At 43.4% G+C, this 18,093-nt stretch overlaps 1 protein-coding gene across 1 annotated transcript; it reads right to left on the bottom strand.

Annotated features, from left to right (window-relative positions):
- Window positions 1-2,245: 2,245 nt before the first annotated feature.
- Window positions 2,246-18,010, bottom strand: CDCA5 (cell division cycle associated 5). Its single transcript, XM_069968286.1, has 9 exons — window positions 17,645-18,010; window positions 14,749-14,819; window positions 12,999-13,061; window positions 10,084-10,203; window positions 9,855-9,893; window positions 8,412-8,531; window positions 8,167-8,205; window positions 6,822-7,319; window positions 2,246-2,932 (listed from the first exon to the last, which is right to left on the bottom strand). Exons 1-9 carry the CDS (start codon window positions 17,700-17,702, stop codon window positions 2,852-2,854), a joined length of 1,089 nt encoding a protein of 362 aa, XP_069824387.1. The 5' UTR covers window positions 17,703-18,010; the 3' UTR covers window positions 2,246-2,851.
- Between the last annotated feature and the right edge of the window lie 83 nt (window positions 18,011-18,093).

Here is an 18,093-nt window from a genome sequence, read left to right as displayed (position 1 = left end):
CCTTAGCTGGGCCTCATCAGCAGCACTGACCTACACTATACCATGGCCTCCTGGGCTAATATTAAGCCTACAACTGGGCAGGCAGGATCCAGCTAATCTCTGTTTAAATCACTCTTGGTGTGGGACAGGTGATTTCAGCAGAGATTAGCTGGATCCTGTCTTCCCAGTTGTAAGCTTAAAGAGAATGTACCACCATTCATTCTAAGGGAGCCGTGTCATACAGGGGAGGGAATTCCCTCCCACTAGGGGCGGCCCGGCCCGCCTCCAGTGCTTGAGCATCAGCCGTTTCCGGTGCATAGAACGGCGCCGTGCACGGGAACCGGGCCTCAGTCCGAAAAAAACGGACCGCGGCACCGGCTTCCCTGTGCCGGCGCCGTTCGATCAGTGGGTTTAGGTTAAAGAGGATGTACCAGGTGGTACATCCTCTTTAACATTAGCCCAGGAGGCCATGGTACAGTGTGGGTCCATCCTGACTCTGGGGTCACCTTTACGTGGTTGGATGGTACACACTATTTGATTGAATGGTACGCCATGTTTTTCTTTCGGTTTTTGTGGCTGAGCATGCTATCTTGGAAGTGGATGCAACTTTAATTTGAGTAGAATACCAATTTAGTCCAAGATCAGTGGGAGACAATACAGGAGGCTGTCCTTTCAGTGAGCTGCACTTCTCTAAATGTACACATAAAAGACTGTTAAAGACATTGCAGAACGCATTTTATTGTAATGATTCCAGATAGTATTTGCATGCATTGTTCACCAGCTCAGCACTGAATCAATGTGAATGCAAGGGCAGCAGCTGACGGACATTGTCAGCCTGTGCTATCAAGTGGACGCCATTGCTCTAATAAGCTGCGATCTGATTGGTTGGATATTTAACAATTGCATTCAACAAGAACCAATGTCACCAGCAAACTATGAAAACATTTCTATTTTTTTTTTGCCTTACAAGATCAGCTGTTACCTTTGGCAAAAAACCCACATATCCTACACAAACTATAATCATGTCTGTGTCACTGCCTCATTCACAACTATTTCTAGATGCCGGCCTGTTGGTGGTTACCAGATCCCAGGAGGAAGGATTTGTCACTTCCACAGAAGACCATGGGATGGGATAATAGTGGAGGAGTGGGTATCTTAAGAACACACATAGAGGAGGGGGTTCTTTTTACAGAATAACCCTCTTAATACAACTAAGGAAATAAAACAATCCTAGAATAACAAAGCTAAATGGAATAATTTGGCCATAAATAGAAATAAAATAGTCAGTATTCTGTGTCCTTATATGTCTCTGTATGCCAGAACATCCATGTTTGCTTTATTAGATCGATTGTTAGATACAACGGTGAAAGGGATCCGCCACGGTCTACTGCCTGTTATAAGGCTCAGTTCATCTCAGATGCAGAGAAACAAAGCTAAAACACAGGATTTGGATCGAGCACCTGGGGAGGAGCGGCAGGGAGCTGCAGCCTGATGAGCAGGATCTCAATAGGAACCTAACAGTCACATTTTTTTTTCTTGCCCCATGAAAAATTACAAATGGCCAACCACCATTCACTGGCTCAATAACGCAAGTGACAGCAATAAAATCAACTTGTCACCCCTCTGATGAGTTACTCTATGAAATCCTTACAAGATATAGAGATTATATAATATACATATATATAATATATATATATATAATCTGTTTTAAAACAGGTACTCTGAGTGACAACACATGCTTTTATTTTACTTTTCAGTAGGTGTTTATCTTTGTTTTGCTATAAATTGTCATCTATAAATTTATATATACATTTAGACCTTTTCTGTATGATCAGTATAGGAATATATTATTATTTTCATATACAAAGATCTCATTTTTACTTGCCAGGGTGCCCAGTTTTCACTATAGTAAATCTTGTATGCTTTAATGTTTGAATTGTTCCTTAAACAGGAATTAAAAACTTCTGACATAAAAGACCTGATTGCTGCGGATTAGATCCCCACCCATTGCTAAAACTAAGGGGTAGAAAATCTCAGCTAAACTCTGCCACTTCAGCTGTGAATGGCTGTCCAGCTAAAAGATGGTGGTAGTGGCATATGGAGGCTTGCATCTCCATAGAGAGCGGAGCAAAGCTGATCACGGCCAAAGGGGTGAAGGCCTCAGCTGAGCTCCTCTGCCTATGTGACTACAATCATTAGCTGGTCTCTAAAACCTTAAAAAGGTATTCCGGGAAAAAGTTGAAGTACACCCCCCCCCCCCCCCCCTTCCATCTCCGTATTGGACCAGTCGGCTCTGTTATGAATACAACTGGGTCGGCACATCACCCGCAGCTCTATTAATTCCTATAGATCAGACGGAAAGAGCAGAGTACTCGTGCCAACCAGGGATCTACGGGAATGTAAATCGTCAGGTGTGGGAATGTTTCCTGCCACTGCAGTTAAAGGGATTTTCTGGACTTATGATTTATTGATGATCTATCCTCCGGAACAGTGGGGTGTCACCTCACAATATCCCAGCCGATGAGGTAGAGGCTGTGGTACTCATGTGCGCACTGATGACTCCTTACCTCTTACCGACCACACAGTAATACATCTGGTAGTGGCAGCATCTGGTGTCGCCACCCCGCTGCTCTCATATTGATGACTGATCTTCAGAATAGGTCACCAATAAACTGTTTGACGGCATAAAGACATATCTGCTTTTGGTACATGGAATAACTGTCACTACGTATTCTGTCTTCAGTAAAAGAACCGGCCACCATAAGATTAAAAACAAGAACACATATACAAAAAGACAAAACATAACTATATTTAACATGATGTCTATAAGGTTCTGTAAGTCTATATACAAGCAGCGTCCAGTGTGACTGCATCACTCCACTAGCAGGTCAAATTTCTCTGCTTCATCAAATTCTGCATTCATGGCTGCCGCCCATTCATCCAGAGTGGATACCTGTGAACATAGGGGGAAAAAATAATGTGAATTGTGGATGTAGCAATCAGATCAGTAAAGGAAAAAAAAACGGTTTAGGAGCATGTCTGCTGCACCCGGCTCAAAAGTTCACCAAATTTAAAAAAAAAAAAAAAAAATCCTCCCTTCTTACCCGATTTCCCATGCTAAACACAAAGAATAAGGTGGATGGATTCAACATCCTGCCATCTTCCTCTTTCCCAGACAGGATCACCGCATGCCCCAAGTGCCAGCTACCATTGACTAACTTGTGGCATGGGGTGTGGAGCTGCCCATTCACGTCCCAGTTCTGGCAACAGGTGACAGACTATATCCACACTCACTGGAAGATACGACTCCCACTGACCCCGCAGGTCCTCCTGTTCCACCAACCCCGCCCCCCAGATGACACAGACACCGTTAGTTATACCCCCCAGTTAGTACATGTGGTGCTGGTAGTAGCTCTGCGCTGTTTACTGTTCAGTTGGCTGTCCTCCTCTCCCCCGGACATCCCCATGGTTATAGACCAGCTGAAAATCTTTCTGAATGTAGACAGGGTCGACACGGAACGGCACAAAAACAAATCAACCAAACAGTTTTTCCAGAAATGAAGAGTCTTTATTACAACGCACTATGACCAACGCTCTATAGCAGATATAATGAAGCCGTTCCGCTTTACTGAGTGGTATTGTAAAGCTGATATAGCAGGCACCCTAGGCCCGCTGAAACTTCCATAACTGTAAGGTCCATATCACTACCTGTCTCTTGGGGGAAATAGAATAGAAAACAGAAAATAATAAGTAGAAAAGTGTACTATCACTCGCCCCCTGTTGAGCTCGAGAGGGTCTACTCTGACACTGGCAATCTTGAAATGTTGGTGTATACGTATGATCGATCGTTGTTGTACCACTGGCAATGTTTCTATGTAATTGTTATTTGTATTCCTGTTTTGTCTCAAAATGCAAATAAAGAGATTATTAAAAAAAAAAAAAAAGAATAAAGGTGGAGGTACAGGAATAATATTTGCAGTTTAATTTCCAGGCCACTGCATTTAGAAATATTGTACACTTTATAAAACAGAGTTTTGCAATACATAACTTTATGATAGCTGCCATGTTAAAAAAAAATTATATATATATATATATATATATATATATATATATATATATATATATATATATAAATTGTAGAAATAGAAAAAAATAGTTCCTTTGACTGCTTTTTGCGTCAAATGATATTAGAATGGATAAAATTACAATGACAATTTCCCCTTTTATACCATGTTACAAAATCAATTGTACATTTGATTTCACAAATAGTTGGATTTTTCCTGGGCCTTTGTAGCCATGTTCCCCCCCCCCCCCCCCTTTTTTGTTCTTATGCTTCCCCCTTCCTCGCACCTAACTGTTTACATCATTTATTTCTAAAGATCAGAAAATGCAGTTAAGTCCTTTTACCCACACATAGCTGACAGATTTTTGAAGCCAAAGCCAGAAACAGACTTTAAACAGAGAACATTTCATAAAGGCAAGACTGAGATTTCTCCTCTTTTCAAATCCATTCCTGGCTTTAGCATCAAAAATCTGTCAGATAGCTGTGTGTCTGTAATAAGACCATTTATCATTAGCAGTCTTTATGTCCCCTGCCTTATTAAGTTCTTGCGTAGTGTGTACACAATTTACAAAAAGTTACAGACTGATAAATTTGTACAAATTCACACAAGGTTGCACTAAATGTCTAGACAGCTCTGTGCTTCAAAACAGGTCATCAGTGGCAGATGAGCCCTGTATGTTAAATCAGACAAGGGGCGGGTGTGACATCACCGGGGAGAGGTGACTCTTCAGACCACGTCTCTGGGCCACATCAGAGATGTAATAAAGCCACAAGCAATTTATGTAAAGGTAAGACAAGAGGGGGGAGGTTGTTTGTGCAAACTAAAAACAGACGCATTTTAAACTGTAAGGCTAGGTTCACACTACGTTTTTGCAAACATTTTTTTCATCCACTTTTGCAAAAAGCAGATGGTAAAAGATGCATTCGTGTGCACCCGATTTGATCCATTTTTTGATTGACTTCCATTATATATAATCAGTCAAAACACTTTTTTTGTTTATAAAGAAAGTCAATGGAAAAACAGATGCGGACTTCAAAAACAATGTGGACCCAGCCTAAGAGATTGAAAGGACACCTAGACCGGGATGCAGTTGCAGCTGACATCAGAAGTGTGGGCTGCCATGAATATGTCCCATGCACAGAGATTCATGCATAAGCCTTATATAGAACTGAGCCCAGCGTCAGCTGCAATTCCATGCCAATGAGGGGAGAAAATTGTGACTGGTAACCTTTAAATTAAAGGTACGCTCCTGGCAAATGTAAAGAAAATGTTTTTTTTTTTAAATCACCAAGGGCAGGGGGTGGTGGGAACATAGCAAAGCATAGCATCCCTTTGCAGTGCCACCACTCACTATCAGCCTCCAGTCTCCCGACTTTGTGTTCTCATGACCCAGTAGGAACTACCCGTTTAGCCAGTCAGTGACTGCAGGGGTGTCCTGCCTCAGTCACTAACAGGCAAAGGAGGCCTTCCTGAGCAGAATTGTGACGTCACAGCACTGGAAGATCCAGGAGACCGGCGGGTGACCATGGGCAGTGGTGCTGTGGGGCAACGGGCAGGTAAGTATCCCTTGATTGTTATGTTCCCACGACTCCATGCCCTCCATGATTTTTTTACATTTGCCAGGAGTACCCCTTTAAATAGATTTCCCAAGTATTACTGATCCATGTTCTATGAACTTTAACCTTATGGCTGTGTTCTAAAAGTGTGTGCCAGATTACCAGACTTTCTGGATTATGAGAAAACAGATTATAGAAATCACATTCTGTTCTATTACCTAGATGACAATGATAATGAATGATGCAACAAATAATGATACTACAAAGTATATCCACAGCATAATTCACTGAGGTCACCACTTATTGATCACACACCAGGAAACAAACAGCTCAGTCCAATAATGGATCACTGCCCTGGGCACTACTGCAGTCAGAGCCTCCATTGTGAATGAACGTAAAAAACACCATCAATACAATTATATAATGTATATAAAAATAGATGTGCTTTGTACTGTGGCTCTCCAGCTATTGCAAAACTACTACTCCCAGCATGCCTGGAAAGCCAAAGGCAGCACTTACCTGTAAGCTAAATATAGCCGGGAGGAAGAGTCAATGATGTCGCTGGTCATGTCATGCGCCAGCAGTGTAAAAAATTGGTAAATTATATATTTAATGTGGGGAAATAATAACCTCCTAGATTACAATGCATCCCCTACCTACAGAATAGGAGAGAAGTAACTGATAGGTTGGGGGTCTGATCACTGGGACCTCCACCTATTATAGAAATTAAAGTGGATGTACCATTAGCAACACAACTTAAAAGCGACTGTACCCACAATCTGACCCCCCAAACCACTTGCTTTTAATCCAAGATCTGTCCTGCGGTCTGTTCGGCAGGTGATGCAGTTATTGTCCTAAAAAAACAACTTTTAAACTTTCAGCCCCGTGCCCAGTTTAAAAATTGTTTTTTTAGCACAATAACTGCATCCCCTGCCGAACTGACCCCACGACAGATATTGGATTAAAAGCAGCTATCTGAAAGTACAGGCTGTTTGGGGGGGGGGTACAGAGTCGCTTTAAGATTTTTACATCAATATACTGGCGATGGAGTGGGGATGCCTATGCCGCGGTTCTTCTTTTGAACAGGCCCGTCTACAGTGCTTTAGGCCCAACCGCTCTGCTGGAACCGGGCAGTGGATCAAGAAAAAAACAAAAACCTGATGGTACATTCTGTTGTAGAGTGGAAGCATACATGCCCGTTCAAATAAATATATATACCTACCTCTATTTGGGGAACTTTCCGTTTCCTTCTTTTCTGCTTGGTTAGCACCACCCCAGGGATGTTATGATCCGGCTCTTCCACCAATAGCCTTGCTGACGACCCATTAGAACTTTCATTGAATGTCTGTTTCATTTTCTCCCCAACTTTCTTGTTCTCCACTTCCTCCTCTGAGCTCAGAAGTTTATCAAACCCAAAAAGTGACTTCCGCCCCGACTTGGACAGGTTTGGTGTGGACGTGTCAGATGACTCTGATGTCTTTTTGGTGGGACTATACAGAAATGAGCTGCTGTTCAGAGACATCTCTAGCCTGCTATAGGAGCGCCGGACTTTCTGAGACATCACTCTCTGACGGTCTTCGTGGTTAGGTGACTGAGGGATATTCAGGGGAATGGGAGATAGGACATCTATTTTGGAGGTTGCGGATTGGTTGGTTACATCTTTAGCAGAGTCATGAGACTTGTGAAGAACTGGATTCTCTTTCCCTGCATTTGGTGAAATCTGCAACAGAATGACAGGTTTTTACTTCTAAGAAACATGACAAACCAGAATGAACCACAATGGGCGTCAGAGCTTCCACATTACCATGCACATTGCTTCAGCAGCGGCTACAATTAGACCATGCAAAGAGAATCTGTATGGCGGAGCTTCTGGTTTAGTGATCAGTAAAGGAATCAATGACCACTTTCCCTTATCTATCCTATCCCTTATGGGTCCATCTGACATTGGTGCTATCTGTAATGTGACAGATCCAGCAATACATTTCCAATAAACCTAAACCAAGTGTGAACAGAGCCTAAGGATACATGATTCACCTGACTGGTGGCTGTCATGTTAGTTACATTTTACCACCAGATGACCCCTTTAACTCCCCTAACGGTCATAATAAAATAAACACATAACAAGTCAGTTTTGAGAGTTTAACCTCTTAATAATTGAAAGTAGTTGCCCCAACTCATGCTTGCTTTGTTTTACAGTGCTACTTTAAATCTTGGAATAACCCCTTTAAGTCAACAACATCTCATATTGAGTCAAACAATATCTACAAAACGTAATTCTAAGGACCAGTAAAATAAATTATTTAGGGTCAGCAATATTTACTTCTCTTCTGTGTTCAAACAAGTAAACCTATAGGAGACCTTGTTGTTGGAGAGGAAAGCGGTAGTTTTTACAGCAATGAAAGGATGAGTGCAGGAAAACACTAATGCCACTGGTTGTATCCCTCCCAATCTAGTAGATATGATGGGAATTTTTACAGGCTGGATAACATAATGGTAGGGTATCAACTTCTCTCAGCAGATGACTAATATATAGCATTACTCTGATAACATTGTGGAACTGAACTTACCCTTGAACTTCTCCTTGGAGCGGCTACAACACTTGCAACCTAAAAGTGAAAGACATTTTCCTAAATTAACCAAAGTTCTTGATCAAGATCAGACTGTGGGTAATATGTACAGATGAGATGAATGCATGAGATGTATAGTAGTGGTTTGGCTGTCAATGTAAGAACTTTGCCTGAGAGCATGCACAAAGCGGACAGTGGTAACGCAGCAGTGTTATTCTAATATACTATACAGCTGATATACTTACTATTGGTGTGGACTGTGATGCAGCTATGACTGTGTTAGACCGGGCTGAACTGGCGCAAGGACTGGGCTGTTCTACCATGGATGCAGCCTTAGGTTGAGATTCAGCAGAAGCAAGTGCAGCCTGGAAAACAAAGACAATTCTATATAGTTGACAAATACAACACAAAGCTACACGTGTGTGAACACTAACCAGAACCCTGCTCCGCACTGACAGATCTGCCTCTGGTTAGAGAATGCAGAGTGACCTTATAAAGCGAATCTATTCTTCGTCATACCAACAAAACCCCCGCTTTCTGTAATTTTGTTAAAGATACCTGACTTTTCACTTTGCAGAACAACATGGTAACGCATGTGCACGGTACCGCTATGGGCAGAAGTGCACGGTACCGCTTTGGGCAGTAGTGCACGGTACCGCTATGGGCAGAAGTGCACGGTACCGCTATGGGCAGAAGTGCACGGTACCGCTATGGGCACGCCCGTATCATGCACCTATGCCAATTTATTCCTGTCCCACATGGAAGTATTTTGCCCTATATATTAAGAATTTTTGGAGATATGTGGGTGATATTTTTATTCTATGGGAGGGAGGTGAAGTAAAATTTAAAGCGTTAGTCTGCTATCTGAATGAACATAATCACCTTAACATGGCATTTACTAGTATATACGGTGGCAAGGAGTAAAGGCCCTATTACACGAAACCATTATCGGTCGTTACGGCCTTGTGATTGCCCTATAAAGAACATTGTTACTAGATCTGCACGGGCAAAGGGATGCTGCGCCTTATCTCCCACGTCCGAGAAATACACAATGGAGATGCTAAGGTGTTAAAGTTTCTCGGTCTGGAAAGAGCGTTCAACCCGAAAGGGGGCGGAGACCAACACAGGCATTTACTGCAAAAAGACTATATGGATCAGTAAACCTAATGCCTGCGGTTTCGGAGGACTCTACTGAAAGAAAAAACTTCGGCTTATTTTCTGATCTGCTGATTTTGCTACATGTCGTGTGTTTTTAATTGTAACTTTTTGTAACTATGTTGTTGTACTTTTTGTAACTATGTTGTTGTATTATATTTGTCAATTTGAAGCACACCTCTTCCTCTGTAAGGACGTCCTAGACCAGAAGAAATGTCATTAAACGCGAAAAAGGTTGTTTGCCTGGACGCGCCTGCACACCTCTTCCTCCACATGTTCATGTGAATTTTTGTCTACAATAAATTGTATTGATTTTTTCAGCTAACACAGTGAGTGCACAGTACTTTCTCTGCCTGTATATATGTCCGCTTTTAGGGTGCACCTCCATAGCTAATAGGATCCACCTGCTGAACTGTCCGAGTGCTACATATATCCTAGCTCATAATGCTTCTAGCTGGATTTTTACTGTGGTGCCATCCCAGCATACTCTCCAGCTGATTATTATTCTGATAACGTTGTGGAACTGAACTCACCCTTGAACTTCTCCTTGGAGCGGCTACAACACTTGCAACCTAAAAGTGAAAGACATTTTGCTAAATTAACCAAAGTTTTTGACCAAGATTAGCCTATGGGTAATATGTGCAGATGAGATGAATGCATAAGATGTATAGTGGTAGTTTGTCTGTCAATGTATGAACCTAGCCGAAGAGTATGCACACAGCGGACAGTGGTAGCGCAGGAGTGTTATATAGTTATACTTACTATAGGTGTGGACTGTGATGCAGCTATGACCGTGTTAGGCCGGCCTGAACTGGGGCAAGGACTGGGCTGTTCTACCATGGATACAGCCTTAGGTTGAGATTCAGCAGAGGCAAGTGCAGCCTGGAAAACAAAGACATTTCTAGATAGTTGACAAATACAACACAAAGCTACTGACAGATCAGCCTCTGGTTAAAGAATGCAGAGTGATCTTATAATAAATTATATTATATTACATTGAAAAATAAATATAGTGCATAAAGGCATCTGACTGTCGTCCAATCCTTTTCCTAGCCTGTCATTGAAGATGTTGGATTTTAACAGACCCTATATCTGTTGTTCCTATGAGAGATCAGTAATGCCGTGCATCCGACAGTGGCTTATCAGGATAGATCATCAATATCAGAACAGTACTGGGGTAGTGGTACCACCATTCAGCTAACATAGTAAAAAGCTAGAATCAGATGGCTTTGTACAAGGGGTAGTGTCCAGGAATACATCCACTTCAATGGCAGCTGAGCTGCAGTCTAACCACCAAACTTGATGGCTTATCCTGAGGATAGGCATTCAAATGTTTTCTGAGAAAGTCTTTATAGGAGTTCCTTATGGGAAGGGTCAATGATGTACTAGCCTGTATATACATATATACAGTGGGGGAAATAAGTATTTGATACACTGCCAACTTTGCAAGTTTTCCCGCCTACAAAAAAATATTGTTGGTGCACTTTACCTGTAAGACAGAATCTATATAAAAAAAAAATAATAATAATCCAGAAACTCCAAGTCCAGAAGTAGCCCTCCTACCAATATGGCCAACTGGTTGCAGACCATACCAGACAACTCTCTTTAGGCATCCGGTGGCAGCTGGTTACTAGTCCCAATACATTGGTTATCCACCGAATTACCTACTATGGAGGAGTGGTGACCAGTATCTCGTATGGAGAGAGACTAATACAACAAGTTTCTGGCCATATAGGCCCCAAGGGCCACATATACAAGCTTTGAAAAGTCCTTACTTAACTTGCATCCTAATGCACTAACCTTAAGTAACATTTAACCTGACACAGTAAAACAAAGTGGTTTCCCACTAAATCAACTGTTATGTCAGGCGATTTGCTATGATTTGTGTGAAATTACACAGATATCTTATTAATCCAAATCACTTAAATGTCAGTGAACCTATTATAACCATTGGAATGGTTTTGTTTACTCCCCCGCCTCTTCACGCGAAAACTCTCCTCTTCCCTCTCTTCCCCTCCTTACACCCCCCCCCCAGTACAAAAATATCCTAGTACGCGCCTTCCAAACGCTTTAATTAAAAAAACAGCATATACTCTGGAGCAGAGGGTACAAATTCCTATCGAGTTGATTTGCCTTGCAATGCTTCTTATGGTGTCACTTCTTAGTTGCCCTGGCTGTGTGTCATTGTCATGCTGGAAGACCCAGCCACAACCCATCTTCAATGCTCTTTCTGAGGTTTTTAGCCTCTGGATTCATGGCCCCATCCACCCTCCCTTCAATGCAGTGCAAGTGTCCTGTAACCTTTCCAGAAAAGCAACCCCAAAGTCTGATGTTTCCACCCCGGACGGTTGGGGCTGTACTCATCCTTCTTCCACCAAACAAGGTGAGTGGAGTTGATACCAAACAGTTCTATTTTAGTGTCATCTGACCACATGGCCTTATCCCATGCCTTCTTTGGATCATCCAGATGGTTATGTCAAGGGCGAAGTTCAAACGGGCCTGTATATGTCCTGGCTTGAGCAGGGGGACCTTGTATGTCCTGCAGGATTTTAGCCCATGATGGCATAGTATGTTACTAACTGTAATCTTTAAGAGTGTGGTTTCAGCTCTCTTCAGGTCTTTGACCTGGTCCTCTTGTGTAGTTCTTGGCGGATTCCTGACCTTTTTCAGAATCATCCTTACCCCATGAAGCGAGATCTTGCATACAGCCCGAAGACCAAGGAAGATTGACAGCCATCTTGTGTTTCTTCCATTTTTCTAGCAATTTTTGCTAAAAGTTGTTGCCTTCTCACCAAGATGCTCACCTATTGTGCTGGAGCCTATCCCAACCTTATGCAGGTCTACAGACAGCTCTTTGGTCTAGGCCAGTGTTTCTCAACTCCAGTCCTCAAGACCCACCATGTTTTGAGGATTTCACAGGTGATATAATTATAGTCAGTGCGCCAGTAACTGCCACAGCTGTTTATTGTATGGGATATCCGCCATACACGACCTGTTGATGGGTCTTGAGGACTGGAGTTGAGAAACACTGGTCTAGGTCATGGTGGAGAGGTTTAAGTGTGATCGAGTGTGGACAGGTATTTTTTATACAGGTAATAAGTTCAAAAAAGAGCAATAAGTACATGTAATGAGTGCAGAGTAGAAGAAGCTTCTTAAAGAAAAGCTAACAGGTCTGTGAGAGCCAGAATTCCTGCTGGGTGGTAGGTGATCAAATACTTATTTCATGCAATAAAATGCTAATTATTTAAAATTCATACAATGGGATATTCTGATTTTAATTTTTTTTTTTATAGATTTTGTCACTCACAGCTGAAGTGTGCCTACAATTGACATGACAGACCTCCACATTCTTTGTAAGTGGGAAGAGCACTTGCACCTGTAGGTTGCTGTTGCACTTTGTTTTTTCTGTCTGTACTTAAGCCATATGCAGCGTGCAACCTGCAGTGTGAACAGAGGCATAGTGGTGCAGCCAATTTTTCCCTTTTTTCAGGTGGGAAAACTTGCAAAATTGGCAGTGTATCAAATACTTATTTTCCCCTCTGTAGCTGGTGCACTACAGGTATACTTCATTTTGCAGACAGGTCTATCTGTGCGTCAGATGTCCTTATGATTGAGGGTAACGATAAGTAAATAAAAGCTGTGGGCACCACCACACAATCTAGGGAGGTGACACTTACCAGTGTTTTGCGCGGCATGATCTTTTTAGCTGTGATTGATCGCTTTATTACAGGAGCAGGCATCTGAAATAAAGAGCATGGTACTAGATAAAGAGATTATATATATAGATAGATAGAGATAGATAGATAGATATATATATGTACACACACACACTGGAGAATTCGCTTTATGTTTCCATTTATTGACCACAAAAAAGATCTTTAACCCCCTTAAAGTGACTGTACCACCAGGCCCAGGCTAAAGCACTGGAAGCGGCCGACACACCCTTAATGGATGGGAGGAAACCCTAGCTCCTCTATGATAGGGTTCCATTGATTCTAATGGAGTCACGGCATGGAGGGGCTGGCGTTTCTTCCCACTAAGGGTGGGTCGGCCCGCCTCCAGTGCTTCAGCCTGGGCCTGCTGGTACAGTCACTAAGGTCAAAGCCAATTTTCATTTTTGCTTTTTCCACTTTATGTTAAAAGGCCATAGCGCTTGCATTTTTTCACCTAGAGACCCACATGAGCCCTTATTTTTTGCCACATCAATTGTACTTTGCAATTACAGACTTTATTTTCCCATAAAATATGCTGCGAAACCGGAAAAAAAAATCATTTGCATTGAAAAAAAAAGGAATTTGTTTTCATTTCACAGAGTTTTGTGTTTACGCTGTTCCCCCTGGGGTAAGACTAACTTGTTATATATGTTCCTCAAGTCGTTACGATTACAACGACATGTAACATGTATAACTTTTATATTATCTGATGGCTTTTAAAAAATTCAAACCATTGTTAACAAATATGTTCCTTAAAATCGCTCTATTCCCAGGCTTATAACGCTTTTATCCTTTGGTCTATGGGGCTGTGTGAGGTGTCATTGTTTGCGACATGACATGTACTTTCTATCGGTACCTTGATTGCGCATATGTGATTTTTTGATCGCTTTTTATTACTTTTTTTCTGGATTTGATGCAACCAAAAATGCGCAATTTTGCACTTTTTAATTTTTTTTCGCTGACGCAGTTTACCGTGCGATATCAGGAATGTGATTAATTAATAGTTTGGGAGTTTACACACGCGACGATACCAAATATGTTTATTTATTTTTATAAAATGGGAAAAGGGGGGTGATTTGGACTTTTATTAGGGGAGGGGATTTTTTATTAATAAAAAAACATTTTTACTTTTTTATTTTTACTTTAACTAGAAGTCCCCCTGGGGGACTTGTATATACACAGCACTGATCTCTCATAGAGATCAATGCTGTTTATATACACAGCAATGATCAGTGAGATCGGTGATACATTGCTCTGGCCTGCTGCAGGCCACAGCAATCTATTGCCGAGCCGGTATCAGCGTCATTGCGACGCTGACTCCCGGCCCGGCCAGAAGAACGGATCTCCCCCCCGCGTCACCATGAACTAACATATTGTACATTGCGTACATTTCACTATGCAATAGTGTAATTATGAAGTGTGCAACGGCAGGTGACAGTAAGCTGGTGGCACTGCGGGGGCACAGGGACAGGTAAGTATCACTTCATTATTATGTAAGCAACAACCCCTGTCGTCCCTGTTTTTTTTTTACATTTGCCCAGAGTTCCCCTTTATATTATTTTTCTCTTATTTATATCCACGGAACATACTACAAATGTGTGACCTATCGTAAGGATAAGCCATGAATATCTGAGATAGGAACCTGAATAATCCACTGGTGTAGCCAGGAGGTGTATACCAATGCTGATGTACACTGCCAATGCCTGAAACATACCGGGCTGTCCGAGGATTTGTTGAAGGATGATGAAGTTCTTAGGGATCTTCTGGGAGGTGGTGAAGAGATATCTGCAGGGTCAAAAAAACTAAATGTTAAACATCAGAATGTACTTTCTAACCAGGCAGAGAACAACAGTGTTCCCTAATCTATAGAAAAACTACAACTCCCAGCATGCCCAGCAGGCAAAATCTGAGTCAGTGCTGGCTGTATATGACAGATGACAAGCATTGACAGCGGCCATGCATGCACACTCCATGTATTCTCTATGACAGCCATGTACAGCACAGCGCTATCGCCATGTATTCTCTATGACAGCCATGTACAGCACATTGCTATCACCATGTATTCTCTATGGCAGCCATGTACAGCACAGCGCTATCGCCACATATTCTCTATGGCAGCCATGTACAGCACAGCGCTATCGCCATGTATTCTTTATGACAGCCATGTACAGCACAGCGCTATCGCCACGTATTCTCTATGGCAGCCATGTACAGCACAGCGCTATTGCCACGTATTCTCTATGGCAGCCATGTACAGCACAGCGCTATCGCCATGGGCCTCTCAGACAATAATGGTCTCTAATCTACAGAAAGACTCAGGTCCCCACTCTTGAGAATGCAGGGGATCCCAGCTGTCTGACCCCTGTATTCTGTGAATGTTATCTTGTCGGTAGATGCCCTGTTGTTGATGGACAATGCCTTTAAAAATACTTTATTTGCACTCTCTACAGTTCTTAAACACATATGTGGGAACACAACCTTAGGCAAAGAGAAAACCACAAAATTGAAAACGGACTGTGACCTAAGGCACACATGTACAATGCACAGTATGTCCTGGTATGATGGGCCTAGCACTAGATCCCAGCACTATGCGCAGTCCCGGACACTAGATCCCTGCAGATCCAGCATTATATCCCTGCTGCTCCAGCAATGTGTGATCCCAGACACTAGATCCCCAAAGATCCAGCACTATGCGCAGTCCCAGACAATAGATCCCTGCAGATCCAGCACTATGCACAGTCCCAGACACTAGATCGCTGGAGATCCAGCACTATGCCCTTCCCATTCAAACACTCTGTAAATAACCCCACTGCTGAAAAAACATTCCCTAGACCCATCTTGTGCAGCCAACTATCGGCCTGTTTCTAATCTCCCCTTCATCTCTAAGCTCCTGGAACGTCTTGTCTACTCTCTCCTAACCCGCTACCTCTCCGATAACTCTCTTCTCGACCCCCTACAGTCTGGCCTCCGATCCCTTCACTCCACTGAAACTGCTCTTACCAAGGTGTCAAACGATCTCCTGAAGGCCAAGTCACAAGGAAACTACTCCTTGCTGATTCTCCTGGATCTTTCAGCAGCGTTTGACACTGTGGACCACCAGCTTCTCCTCTCCATGCTCAGCTCTCTTGGTCTTAAGGACTCTGTTCTCTCTTGGTTCTCTTCGCTCAGACTCTGACTGTCGCCCTGATCCTCTCCCGTCTTGACTATTGTAACTCCCTACTAATCGGTCTTCCTCTCTCTAAGCTCTCCCCTCTCCAGTCTATCCTTAACGCAGCAGCCAGGCTCATCTTCCTCTCCAGCCACTATACCAACGTCTCCCCAATGTGCCAGTCACTGCAATGGTTACCTATTAAATCCAGAATCCACTTCAAGCTCCTCACCCTCACCCATAAAGCTCTCCACAACTCTGCCCCTCCATGCATCTCCTCCCTCATCTCCACCTACCATCCTTCCCGTGCTCTGCAAATGATCTAACCTTTACATCTTCCATAATCAGAACATCTCATTCCCACCTCCAAGACTTCTCTCGTGCTGCACCAGTTCTCTGGAACGTCCTACCCAAAGACATCAGACTCATACCCAATATTTACAGTTTCAAGCGTGCTCTGAAGACTCATCTCTTCAGGCTCGCCTATAGCATTCCCTAAACTTGTTTCCCCCTTCTGTTGTCTCCCTCGCTCTATCTCTGACGGTTCCTGCACTTTATATGTTTACTTGCAATCAGACATCGGCGTTGTTACTGGCTCATCCTGTATTTCTAACTATGTACAATGGCTGGACCATGGACAAATGAAGCACCTATGCCTGGTGTCAACCCAAATTATACTCTGTAAGCTCCAAGGGGCAGGTCTCGTTTACACTTTGTATTTTATGTTGTTTTTTATCTATTATGATGTTTTTCTTTATTCTAATTTAACTGTGTATTATGTACCTCTGTACTGTATACATAGAAAAAAAAAGCGCTGCGGAATCTGTTGGCGCTATACAAATAAATTTATTATTATTAATATTCCCAGACACTAGATCCCTACAGATCCAGCGCTATGCCCCTTCTTGGACACTAGATCCCTGCAGATCCAGCACCATGCACAGTCCCAGACACTAGATCCCTGCAGATCCAGCACCCTGCAGATCCAGCACCATGCGCAGTCCCAGACACTAGATTCCTGCAGATCCAGCACTATGCGCAGTCCAAGACACTAGATCCCTGCAGATCCAGCACTATATGCAGTCCCAGACACTAGATCCCTGCAGATCCAGCACCATGCGCAGTCCCAGACACTAGATCCCTGCAGATCCAGCACCATGCACAGTCCCAGACACTAGATCCCTGCAGATCCAGCACCATGCACAGTCCCAGACACTAGATTCCTGCAGATCCAGCACTATGCACAGTCCCAGACACTAGATTCCTGCAGATCCAGCACTATGCGCAGTCCCAGACACTAGATCCCTGCAGATCCAGCACTATGCGCAGTCCCAGACACTAGATCCCTGCAGATCCAGCACCAATGCTGTCCCAGACACTAGATCCCTGCAGATCCAGCACCATGCAGTCCCAGACACTAGATCCCTGCAGCTCCAGCACTACGCGCGGTCCCGGCACTCACCGTCCGCTCCCCAGGTCACGGTGCCCCGGCTACCACCCCTCTTCTTCCGATCAGACATGGCAGCGGCTTTAGATGTCAGAAATAATCTCTTCTGCGGGTTCGGGAGACTGGTGCGTATTACCGCCCTCTGTATACAGCGCCCGCAGGATTACATAACGCGCCGCAGCACGTCTCTCCCAGGACGCGGCTTCTCTCCGCCAAATAACGCAGGTGCCGTATTACACGTCTTCTGCGGCCGATCAGATCTCTAGACACCTAGAATCCCCGCTCATGCGAGCGCCGTTCACACTCTCCCCGCCAGCACGATCGAAGGCATAAAGTTCAAATGTTCCGCGCCCAGGGAACAGGAAATGACGACACAGCAACCCGCCCGCCGCCATATTGTGTGTGGCGGAAGTGACGGCACAGCCCCCCCCCCCATATTGTGTTTGGAGGAAGTGACGACACAG

Source organism: Dendropsophus ebraccatus, chromosome 4 (assembly GCF_027789765.1).
Source record: "Dendropsophus ebraccatus isolate aDenEbr1 chromosome 4, aDenEbr1.pat, whole genome shotgun sequence".
Classification (NCBI taxonomy): Eukaryota; Metazoa; Chordata; class Amphibia; order Anura; family Hylidae; genus Dendropsophus; species Dendropsophus ebraccatus.
The sequence above is the reverse complement of the archived record's forward strand: the minus strand, read 5'-3'. Positions and strand labels throughout refer to the sequence as shown.

What these genes read in the sequence shown, in the direction of transcription:
- CDCA5 (XM_069968286.1), bottom strand. Translation starts at nt 17,702, where the DNA reads ATGTCTGATCGGAAGAAGAGGGGTGGTAGCCGGGGCACCGTGACCTGG. An exon ending in ACAAATCCTCGGACAGCCCG is followed by an intron (nt 13,062 to 14,748) that starts GTATGTTTCAGG and finishes TCTTTATTTCAG; the next exon opens with ATGCCTGCTCCTGTAATAAA. An exon ending in CATCACAGTCCACACCAATA is followed by an intron (nt 8,206 to 8,411) that starts GTAAGTATATCA and finishes TTTCACTTTTAG; the next exon opens with GTTGCAAGTGTTGTAGCCGC.